General features: G+C 40.3%; 1 protein-coding gene across 8 annotated transcripts in view; it reads right to left on the bottom strand.

Annotated features, from left to right (window-relative positions):
* Positions 1-12,144, bottom strand: part of TCF7 (transcription factor 7) — a 306,615-nt gene that overhangs the window by 62,150 nt on the left and 232,321 nt on the right. For all 8 annotated transcript variants that reach the window (XM_069199202.1, XM_069199204.1, XM_069199206.1 and 5 more), the window contains exon 8: positions 9,199-9,306. In XM_069199202.1, coding sequence (XP_069055303.1) covers positions 9,199-9,306 — 108 coding nt within the window. The remainder of the gene's footprint in view (positions 1-9,198; positions 9,307-12,144) is intronic.

The raw sequence follows: 12,144 nt of genomic DNA, 5'->3' as shown, positions 1-12,144 counted from the left end.
TGGTTAAGGTATTGGCAGTCAATCAGATCTCAGCAGTAGAAACTTTTGAAACGCAAAACCAGTAAAAAAAGAAAGTAGCACTTTACTGTGAAATTTCACTTCGCAACACAAAAATGGCATTTCCTATGAAAATACAAACCTTTAAAACTACCCAGTGGCTAGATGGCCAACTGGCACTCTCTGAATGCACACTGTCTGGATAGCAGATAGTGGGCATTCCTAAGGTGCTGGGCAGGGGGGCCCGTGCATTGGCTACGACACGGTCGTGAGCAGTGTGGGGGCCCCCATGTGGTCCCCTGCACTACCTTTCCGCCAGCTTTTCATGGCGGGATTCCAGCCATGAAAAGCCTGGCGGAAAGGCAGGTTGTAATCAGGCTGGAGCAGCCAAGTTCAGCGCCGCCATGGCTAGTTACAAGCCCAACCGCCGTCATGCCATCGGGAACCATGTTCCCAGCAGAGACGGCAGGCTGTCGGACCATCAAAGCTGCAGCAGCCTGACCGCCGGAGCATGTCTGGCGGTCTGTAGACTGCCAGACTCATGATGAGGCCCTTAGTTTCTATCGAAAAAGTGATTTTTTTTTGCTTTATATCTTTGATGCTGGTTGCCGAATCTTCACAAAACTTTACATAAGAATTTGACGCTCACTTCAGCTGCTGTTTCAAAAGTTCCAGGGTGATCCGTCAAGCGGGGGAAGAGAAAGAGTGAGACCCAAAACGCTTTTTCACATGCATTTTTTCATAGGGTTTTTGAACAGCAACAGCGCCCAAACCACTGGATGGATTTACACTAAAGTTGGCAGAAAGCAATGTCCTGGTCCTGAAAGTGACCTTTTTATGATTCAGTGTGAATCCATTCAGTGGTTTTCTTGTAATTAAGTAAAAAACAATGTTTTTTTATATAGAGACGTGGAACACGGCTCCATGAGACAGAAGCAGTAGTTTGATTGGCTGGCCACAACCTGTGAAGAAAGTTTTGGTCGCCATTTTATGAACGCGGCACATGGTCCAGGGGGACAAAAACAGAGGCAGAAAACGATAGAAGGGGTCAGTGTAGAGGTACTCTGAACCCATGGGGACACATAATGGGTGTCTGAGGAACCCCATATTAGGTTAAAAAAATATTTAAACCAGTTTTTTTTTTTTGCCACTACCGTGGAGTCGCAATTCCGTCGCGGTACTCAACGTGGCAACCCCGTGTAATGTCATGACGGAGTTGCGAACCTTGCTGATTAAAATATATTTTTTTTAAAAACATACATTCACACACTCACAGAGTCCGACAGTCACAGACACACAGATGCAAACGGAGACTGGCACACCCACTCAAAGACCCACTTATACACTCATGCACCCATTCACAGACCTACTCAGACAACCAAAAACCAACTCACAGACCCACTCACACTCATACACCCACTCACAGACCCACTGATGCTCAAAAGCCACTCACAGAGACACTCACACCCAGAGACTTCCTCTCACACCTATTGTCATATCCAGAGAGACATGCCCTGTGGTCTACCAGTGCCTTCAGCCGCGAGCGGTACAGTGTTGGACGGTTACAGGGGGCTGGCCGCAGGGCCTTGCAAAATTACTTTACATTAAAAAAAAAAATAAAAAAAATAAAAATTCACTGAAAAAATCCAAAGTTTACAGGGAAGTTATAGTTAGGAAATAAAAAAAATAAAAATTCAATTATAAACCCAGAGGCTACAGGGACATTATATTTATGTTCTGAATTTACTTACACAACCATAGAAATTCAGCAGTTGGAGTTATTTCAAGTGACTTTAACTCAAGCCCTCTCCATGTACAGCTAATTACCCCAGATATTACAGCACTCATGAAAATTATAACATCAAAAAATATACCAATGAAACATTAGTAGTTAAATTATTGAACAAAAAACTGTGCATTGCAGGGGAGTCAGTTATAGTTACCTTAGGGTGTGAGTTATAGTTAGCTGAAATAACAATGCTGAATTTGTATGGTTTTGTGCAAGTACATTCAGAACCCAACTATAACACCTGTAACCTTTGTTTTTTTTAATGGAATGTATCTATACATTTATCTATCTATATCGATCCATCCATATCGATCCATCCATCTATATCGATCCATCCATCTATATCGATCCATCCATCTATATCGATCCATCCATCTATATCTATCCATCCATCTATATCTATCCATCCATCCATATCTATCCATCCATCCATATCTATCCATCCATCCATCTATATCTATCCATCTATATACACACACACACACACACACACACACACACACACACACATATATATATACATAAACCTAGAAATCCACTGAAAAAACAAAGGTTACAGGGACGTTGTAGTTAGGTTCTGAATTTACTCACACAAAACCATAGAAATTCAGCAGTTATAGTTATCTCAAGTAACTATAACCCATGCCCTAAGGTAACTATATCTTATGCCCTTGCAATGCAGTTTTTTCATCAATAATATTACAAAAAATGTTATGGTGATATTATCAATGATGTAATAAAAGATGTTATGAGAGCAATAATACCTGCGGTAATTAGCAGTACATGGGGGAAGTTGCGAGTTACAGTTACCTTAGGGCCTGAGCAACCCCCTGTTTGCCACCCAACCCGCTATAACCTCTCAACCTCGCAGTGGGGGTTGGCCGCAGGGCGTGGGCTATGGCCAGGCCCTGCAGTCAACACCCTATAATCACCCAACACAGTGCCACGCACAGCACTCTTGAAGTTCTTCTTTGTTTGGTGGAGATGTGATCATATTCCTATGTATCAAGAATGCATCTCCAAATCGGCGAGAAATGTGCTTGGGGGCTCCTTTTAGTAAGCTGTCCATCTTCTTGGGGAAATGGTGGGAGAAGGTGTTGCGTATCACTAATCTATATGGGGCGGGGCCAAAAGGGCAGGGCTATGCCATTTTACATACTTGCAGTTTAAAAAAGGGATAACACGATTTCTGGTTTCAGTAGCAGATGACAGGAAAGAACCCACTCTCAACAGTCACTAAATGAGATATTGTGCTTGATTAAAGCAAGGATGCAAACACCTCCATCAAGTATTCAAAATATCTTTTCACGGTGGACATGCAAAGAAAACGCACTTGGTTTTCCTTGACCATACGCATGATACTAGGATGATTAGTTCTTCACAGAACTGAAGCTTCAACTTGGGCACCTGCTTTGTTTATATTTGTAAGTGCTTTTTGTTGAGGTTTACTTTTTGTGAAATGAGCATCGTGCCACAAAGAATCCTGCCCTGTGTATTTGTCTAAAATAAATACGCAGGGCAGGATTAATTTAGCCTAAGGGCTCCCGGGGTCCCAGCCGGCTCTCCGCCTCCTGCGGGAGCAGGCACTGGTCCGGCACGCAGGGAGCTGCTAAATATGCAGCTCCCTGCATGCGGGAGCAATATCTTCATCTCTTTCCTTGCTTGCATTTCCACCTGACATCTCCGCTTCCAGCAAGCAGGAACATCTTGACAACTCCCACTTCCTGGAAGCGGAGTGTTTGCTTTTGCTTGGCAGGAGCTGCCATAGCTCTGCCAAGCAAAAACAATCAGCTATCTCCTGAGAGTGGGCACCTCGAGAGGTAGCAGGAACCGGCCCAGGGGCATGGTAGGCCCCATGGCAGGCCCCATGGCCACATATGGCTCCAGGATGTAGGGCGCACAGCACTTTTTTTTTTTTTTTTTGCACAGGCCACCCCGGGAGGTGGTGGTCCACAGGCTGTATATGGCCTGGGACAGGGGGGTCTTTTCAATGTTTTAAAAATATATATGGCCCTGGGGAGGTGCTGGTCCTTTGGGCCGGAGGGGATCTGTGCAGACCCCCGAACAATATTTATTATGTAGCCTCAGGAGGTGGTGGTCCCAGGGGACCGGGGTGGCCCGCACAGCCCTCTCTAACTAGGTTTATGATGCAGCCCTGGGGAGGTGGTGGTCATGAAGAGGAGATGGTCCCCAGGCCCTGGAAGTGGGTCCACGGGGCACCCGTTCTATGTATATCATGTAGGCCTGACAAGGGGGTGGTCACTGGGCCTTTTAAAAGCCTGTGTACCATCTCCTTATTTATTAGCTTCGCATGGCCCGAAGTGCGGGATACTGCACTTTATAAAAAAAATAAAAAAAAAGAAAGAAAAAAAATTGCAAAACCTGCACGTTTTTAATACTTTTTAGCCCTGGCTGGATCCCAAGGGGACCCCAAGACCAAGGCAAAGGGGATAGGGATTCGTACCCTGCCCACTTTTCTTTCTTTGGTGTTATTTTGAAGCTGTGTCCCAAATTGGCTGTCAACACTTCCTGGTTGAAGTGTTGGCAGCAAATCAGATATCAGCACAGGATAGTTGGATCCGCAGAGCACCCGCATACCTTGATATGTATATTTTGTAACCTTTAATAACTCCAACAGATTTACAACAAATCACAAAAACATGATCTGCGCACCAAGATCTAGCTTCCTGCCAAGATTTGGTGTAATTCCATTCAGCGGTTTGGGCTGTACTTGTGTCTACAGGTCCTATGAGAATTAACATGGTTAAAAAGTTTTTGATCCCCCACCCCGTTTTCCTCAGCCCTGTTTGAAGGATCATCCTGAAACATTCCATGTGCAACAAGACCCTATAAAACATCTTTTTTTAGAACATTTAGTGAAGATTCAGTGCTAAAGATTATAGGCAAGTCAAAAAATGCTTTTCCTATGGAAACTAGTTCCTAACTATAACTACCTACCAGTGACTGGCAGTAGGTAATATACATACATATATACATACACACACACACACACACACACACACACACAAATAAGAGTATAAGTAGAGCATGAAATGGATTGATTAATTACTACGATCAAGCCTGTGAGGGTTGAAACGCGTTGGTGGTTGCTGTTGGTATCATTTTGCACATTAAAATGGATATTGGAGTAATCCTATGAGTGCCACGTCATAGACAGAAGTGTCAAGTTTATGTGACAAACTATGGGAAAGGTCCTTCTCTGGCGTGGGCACCGACGAAATAGAGCACGCCTTAAGTGGACCTCTTGGGACTTATATATATATATATATGTATATATATATATATATCTCAAATCCTTTCGTGTAAGGAAAAGCCAGGACACCATTGTGCTGCTGTGTATTTATTAAATTTCAAGAGAAAGGAGCACAACACAATAGCCATCGTGTCTGGAGAGCGCTCATTTCCGTAGAAACTCACTTCAAATACAGCACATAGGTTGATAAATTAGAGTGAAGATGTGAAAATAATTTATGCAGTAGAAGGATACTCCTATTCATGTTCTTTAATGTAGTCTATGCACAAACTGTTGGTTCTGTGTGCTAGGGCACATTCTGATTTAGACACTGCCAATGTTAATCACTCCTATTTTGATCACTTCATCTACAAAACCCATTTGTGTTTTTTTTTTCACTGCACTTAGGGAGATGTCAATAAAGGAGTAAATAAATAAAGGAATGGAAAAGGCTAATGTTTCTGATATGCCTTTTTGGATACATCTTACGTTAGGTTTATTTATTTTGGTCCATTATCGCACATGTATCGTTTTTTTTTTCCCTTGTGGGGATCACTTTCTCTAAGGAAGTACAGAAAGACACGCTGAAGACCAATTTACTACCTCTTCCCTATAGAATTGATGCCAAATAATAATATAAATATACATTTTCAACACTTCAATAATCCATCTACCCAAAAAGGAGTGGTACTGGGGTTAAACGAGACTGGAACAAAATTCTTTGCGGTAAAATTCATACGTCTTTGAGATGAAGAAGAAAATGTGCTACTCTCTGCTTTACAATGGTTGATGCAAAGGGAAAGTGCAGGATGCATGCCTAAACTGCACTTCTGTTCCAAAAGAAAAATAGTATATGGATAGAAGCAAACCAATGGAGAGGGACACAAGTCACTAATATGTGAAATCCTCAAGGTTACCAAGCCTGCTTTACTGTAGTATGCAACTTGTTGGGTTCAGATTCCAAAACTGTTAAAGCGATTGACAAGGTGGATGTACATTTAGCAGGTGGAGGCATCAGCTGACAATACTGAGCTTCTGTAAGGCAAATCTGGTATTTGATCAGTATGCTCATGCAGAGAGCAGAGTCTACAGTAAACAGAGCTGCCCAGGTTGCTGCCGGGTGTACTCTAAATGTCTCATATTTCGGGTGGTTACATGTGTTAATGAAAACATTTACAATTACAATTATAACATTTACATTGCATTGTAATGAGATATATAAATATATATATATATATATATATATATATATATATATATATATATATATATATATATATATTACCTAAGGGCGGTCGCCACTAGGTAGTTATAGTTATGACTCAGTTTCTATAGAAAAAGTGTTTTTTGGTGTGGCGCCATTTGAGGAATCTTCACAAAATTTTCCAAGAAAACACGAAGCTCAATTCAGCATCTGACTGGAAAGTTTCAGGATGAACTGTCAGGTAGGGACAGAGAAAAAGGGGGAGTTCCAAAACGCGTTTTCCCCATGCATTTTTCCATAGGGATTTTAAACAGCAATAGCACCCGAACCACTGGACAGAATTACACAAAGTTTGGCAGAAAGGTAGGTCTTGGTCCAGAAAGCACCCTTTTTGTTAGTTGTTATAAATACGTTCAGTAGTTTGAGATATTGAAGAAAGTCTCAATTTGTATATATAGTGATGCAAAGGCTCCACGGACCGCACAGCAGTAGGTTGCTTATGGGGGTTGGCTGGAGGTCCTGCGGCCAACCGCTGCCGCGCATGGCATTTGGATGGATTAATGTATAGTGATGAAAATTACTTTATGTTAAAAAAAAAAAAAAAAGAAATTCACTGAAAAATACTAAGGTTACAGGGACATTATAGTTAGGCGCACATTTTAAACATACAAAACCATAGAAATTCACCTGAAGTAACTAACTCCTGCCCTAAAGTAACTATACTCGTGCCCTCGCCATGCACTGTTAATTACCCCACAAATTAAGGCGCTCATGACATCTTTGATAACATCTTTAATAATAATCTAAATGTAATATTTGCTGAAAAAACTGCATGGCGGGTGTGCGAGTTATAGTTACACCTTAGGGCACAAGTTATAGTAACTTTAGATAGCCGACTATGATGTCCCTGTAACCTTTGGTTGTTTACGTGAATTTTCGTTTTTTTTTTTAATTCTATTTCCTAACTGTAACATCTCAGTAACCTTTGTTTTTTTCAGTGAATATAACTATATATATGTGTGTGTGTGTGTGTGTGTGTGTGTGTGTGTGTGTGTGTGTGTGTGTGTGTGTGTATATATATATATATATATATATATATATATATATATATATATATATATACACACACACACACACACACACACAAATAAAACAATGTTGACATTTTGTGTGCACATCTGTTACTGTGTTCAGTCAGGAAACAGTGCATCTTTATGGAAATTTTAAAGAAAACCTCTCATCTACAGTTTATTTTATTGGAAGTAGAATGTTAATCTTTAATTCAATATTTTTCAAATGGTATATATTTTTTCATTATCCAAAACTGAAAAAAAATATTTTTAACAAAAAGTTTAGAATTTTATTTTACAATTACAATTTAATTAATGTATTATAATGTATTTACTACTCGCCTTTTGCCTGTATATCATTTTTAATTGTTCAAAAATCAAATTACTTTAAAAAAATATTATTATTTCAACTAAAATAAGTTTAAAATATTTCTATTCATAAAATACAGAAGAATGAATGTACTCCAATTAAATTACCTTTGCACTTATCACTTAGTCACCTTGTTTGTAAAGAGAACAACATTTGTTAAAATATATTTAACATAAATTAATTTGCCCCAATAACAATTTACCTGACCTTAAAGTACTCGAAATTCAAATAAATATAAATGTATTCTAAAACAGAATGATAAATCTAATACACATTAAACAAATTTACTAAATGTATCTAAATTTTGCCAATTAAAATATTCCCCCTCTAACCTTTGACTCATATTTAATTGACCAATTGGTAACTCAATTGTTAAAATTTGTAATGAAATGTCTTCCCAAACTTTGCCCCATATCACTTTAAAAACCCCAGAATAAAAAGAATTAAATTAAAATTCTGATAAATTAGAAACACTTTAATAAAGTAGTTCCCACCCTCTTCTCCATATATTTTTTTAACCCAGTTCTAAAATTACTTGCATTCTTTAATAAAGTAATAAAATTAAATAAAGTAATACAATTAAATAAAGATTAAATAGAACACATCCCTCACCTTAAATAGAAAAGGAGCGGTTTTAAAAAACACTGACAATGAAAGCAAGCAACAAAAAATAAACATCAAATAACAACGCACTGTAGAAAAGGTGATGTAAATGTAAGTCCATGTAAATGAATCATTTTAAAGGTAATGTACCATAGATGGGATATCTACACTGTGGCACGCAGTCATCGTTTCAGTTCTATGCAATAGGGAAGGAACTATTTATTTTAGCCTTCCGTTATGCATATTATATTATTCAACTGAAAAATTATAATGAGATCACTAATTTATCTGCATAATTTGTATATTGTTGGAACGTCACTTCGTGGAAGTGATAATTCTCTGCAACTGAAGTTTCACAGAAGGGTGAACACACTGAAATTTCTCCAAGATACGTGTTTGAACTCTCGGAGTTGCCGATTCAGTGGAGAGCAGAAAAAAGACTGAGAACCTAAACATAACACCCGGACTTACGATCTGAACCCAAGTTCTTTAGCCATGGCATGAGAGTGCACCTGTCTGCTAGACCTCCTCTTGTAAACTCCTTAAAATATGCCGAGGTTTTGCCTCTGCCCACAGTAGCAAGGACCTTTGTTTTGTGTATCATTACGCTGCATATGAATGCCTCCAATGCAATGCATGAGGGAATATTTCGCATTTCCAAAATACAGATTCATCACATAGTAATGTATTTATTTCACACATGTATACAGAAAAGTATTTTTATGTTTCATTTCAATTGGCTTTTTTATTTTAAATATTTCAGTTAGGACTCAAATGCAAGTCAAACCTACTGTCTTTGCCAACGCTTGTGACAAACTGAAATCACTAGCCCACCATTGCCCTGTGCCTCCCTCCCACTAAGCACCGCACACATTATGTGCCCTTTCAGAAGAGACCTAGACATATACTCACGTAGTTGTCTCTCGCCGACCAGCCTGGGTACAGCTGCATGTGAAGTTGCCTTTCCTTTCTGGCTAGCTCATAGTACTTAGCCTGTTCCTCTCGCGACAGTGCATGCCACTAGAAAAGAGAAACTGCTTTACCATCAAGGTGCATAGTTATTGACTACTAAAGATTTTCATCTTCTAAGGGTGCAAGTCAAATAAGCGCTGTTTGCCAAGTCAGGGATTGTGTGTGGGAAACAGCAAGCTGATGTTCCTGCCTTGCCTGGCACCTATCGTAAGATACATAGAGGGATATATGAAAACTAAATCGTTCTGTAAGTCAATTATCTGTGTGAAAGCAAACGAAACTGCTTCAATTTTAGGCTATTAGGTATCATACTATGTGCTCACAGCACACACAATTCAGTAGTTTTGTGCTTGGTATCAGGCTGTGGAAACCATGCTCAAAGAAAGAAATTAGACCCTTATCAGTTACAGACTACTTGAACCACTCTTCACCAATGAGGAGCACAAGATTCTTACTAAATACTACAATTGCTTTTACTGATGGTGGTTCTGTAGCGTTTTGAGTTGATGCACTTGCTGTGAGAATCATTACTTAACATGACAATTAGGGGCCTGATTCTTGTTCGAAAGGTGTGGGACATCTGCCTAATAGCAGTTGATGTCCTATCTGCCCTATTTAGAGTGTTTACATGCATAAACAAAAAAAGGGTGGGGAGGAATGGGGCATCCGCAGCTATTGAGTGGACATTCACATCTGTCAATCTCTAAAGGAGGTCCAATTGGCCAAATCATATTGAGTTGACTATCACATTTACCTTTCTAGTACAATAAAATGAGCTTCATGAAGCTGGCCTACTGGCTCAAAAGGTCTAAGTGACCAAAGACATTTAGTCAGTGATGTATCAGTTGAAGTAATCACCATTTGGGATAAAGGGCAAAAGTTTGTTTTTGTTTGAAAATCATAAAACTGTGCCATTTAAAATTTAACACACACCCTCACAACAAAGACAAAAAAAATACCACTTTTAGGTCGAGCCTAGGCAGCACCTGTGTGCTGTCTACAAGACACGCTGTATTCAGTCTATGGGCTTTAACCGTGCCCACTATTGTCATTTGTTCTTTGTTGTGCTCATCTTAAATGTTTCCTTTTTATTGGTGCATTTTTCTAAATGTCCTTCCTTTGTCTGCTTAGTTCTCTCCTGGGGGATTTCATTAAGAACATTTTTGTTGACCATCACACTACGTTCACGCTTCATCCTGTTAAAGCGAGTGATGGCCCCGCCTCCACTCTGGGCACTGCCGCTTTAGTGGATTTTTTTGGTTGTCCACAGCAATGTGTTCACACCACAACAGTGAAAACACATCAAAGGTTTCAGATTTTGTTTGATGGCGCTTTGTTCTTGGATATCTCTTTCCACCTCTCTTTGTAATTCTACTCCTCTCTACCACCTCTCCCACTACCTCCATGCCCCTCTAGCTACATGTCCCTCTACCTCCACGTCCCTCTAGCTCTCTATGACCCTCTCTACTACTCTACCTCTCTTCCTCTCCCACACCTTACCACAACTCTACCTACAACCACAACTCTACCTACAACCACAACTCTACCTACAACCACAACTCTACCTACAACCACAACTCTACCTACAACCACAACTCTACCTACAACCACAACTCTACCTATCTCCATGTCCCTCTACTTCTACCACCCTACCTCCCACTACCTACCTCTACCTCTCTCCCTCTACCACTCTCTCCCTCTACACCATTACACCTCTCCAAACCTCTCCACCTCACTCTCCCCCCCTACACCTCTCTCCCTCTATGCTGGTCTACCTTTCCTTCTCTGCCGGTCTACCTCTCCCTCTACCCTTTTGTCTACCTCCTTCCACCTCTACATCTCTACTCCTCTCTCTCTCCTTGTCGCCTCTCTCTCTCTCCCCCTCTCCATCTCCATCTCCCTCCCCCTCTATTTCTCCCCACCCCTTTCCTCCCTAATCAGTCTCCCACTCTCTCTCTCCACACCTCTACCTCCCCTTATTGATACTGGCACAGCATGCAGTTGTATGTTATTCACAAAGCAGATCTGTAATCCAATACAAGAAGCAGGATAATGCTCTGAACACAGCCCCGAACGTCCTTTAATTTTTTTCAATGTGTACAGCGTCTCACACACATCTATGGGTGTTTTTCACTTGTAGTGGCAATGAGACATGCTAAACAATAACTCAATAGTGCATTGACATCCAAAATGCGAGACCTATTGGCTATGCCAATGCTTATTTTAACAGGTGAAATATCAGTGGAACTAAGCCAGTGATGTCTACATACCACAAGATTTAAAAAGTCTTGATAGCCCAAAAACTGCGATGTTCTACTATCATACCTTCAAAAGAGCTCTGAAAATACTTCCTCTTGTGCTTTTTCCCGTGGACAACTGTCCAGGAACTTTGTGGCCGAAGAAGATATCAAAGTACTCCTATCGGCCTTCAAAAGCTTCTTCATTGCAAAAACGCATGTACAAAGCAAAAACAACCACTTCTGGGTGGTGGCACTAATCCTGTCATCACCCAGTTATCAATATGCCCCTATATCGAGGGAATGTCCCTATTTACCTACTATACATGGACAATACACCAATATACCTCATGCAGGAAAATGTATCCAGGACTCACAAGTAAATGGCTACATGCTTGAAGCATGATCGGCATTAGAGGTACCCTAACTGGATCTCACTTTTCAAGAAGAAAAATACATATATCTCATGAGCTCTTTCGCTCCTTCATCACTTCCATTCATACGGCCTGATACCTTAAGGCCTGCATCAGCATTGGTCACATAGGTGTGCAGCATGCTTTAAGTTTTGAAATTAACCTTGCATTTTATACAAGATATAGCTACCACAAAGACCACACTCTGACCTTCTGATCTTTTTGGACCTAACCCA

The sequence above is a fragment of the Pleurodeles waltl genome, chromosome 7, assembly GCF_031143425.1.
Source record: "Pleurodeles waltl isolate 20211129_DDA chromosome 7, aPleWal1.hap1.20221129, whole genome shotgun sequence".
In the NCBI taxonomy this organism is placed as follows: Eukaryota; Metazoa; Chordata; class Amphibia; order Caudata; family Salamandridae; genus Pleurodeles; species Pleurodeles waltl.
The sequence above is the reverse complement of the archived record's forward strand: the minus strand, read 5'-3'. Positions and strand labels throughout refer to the sequence as shown.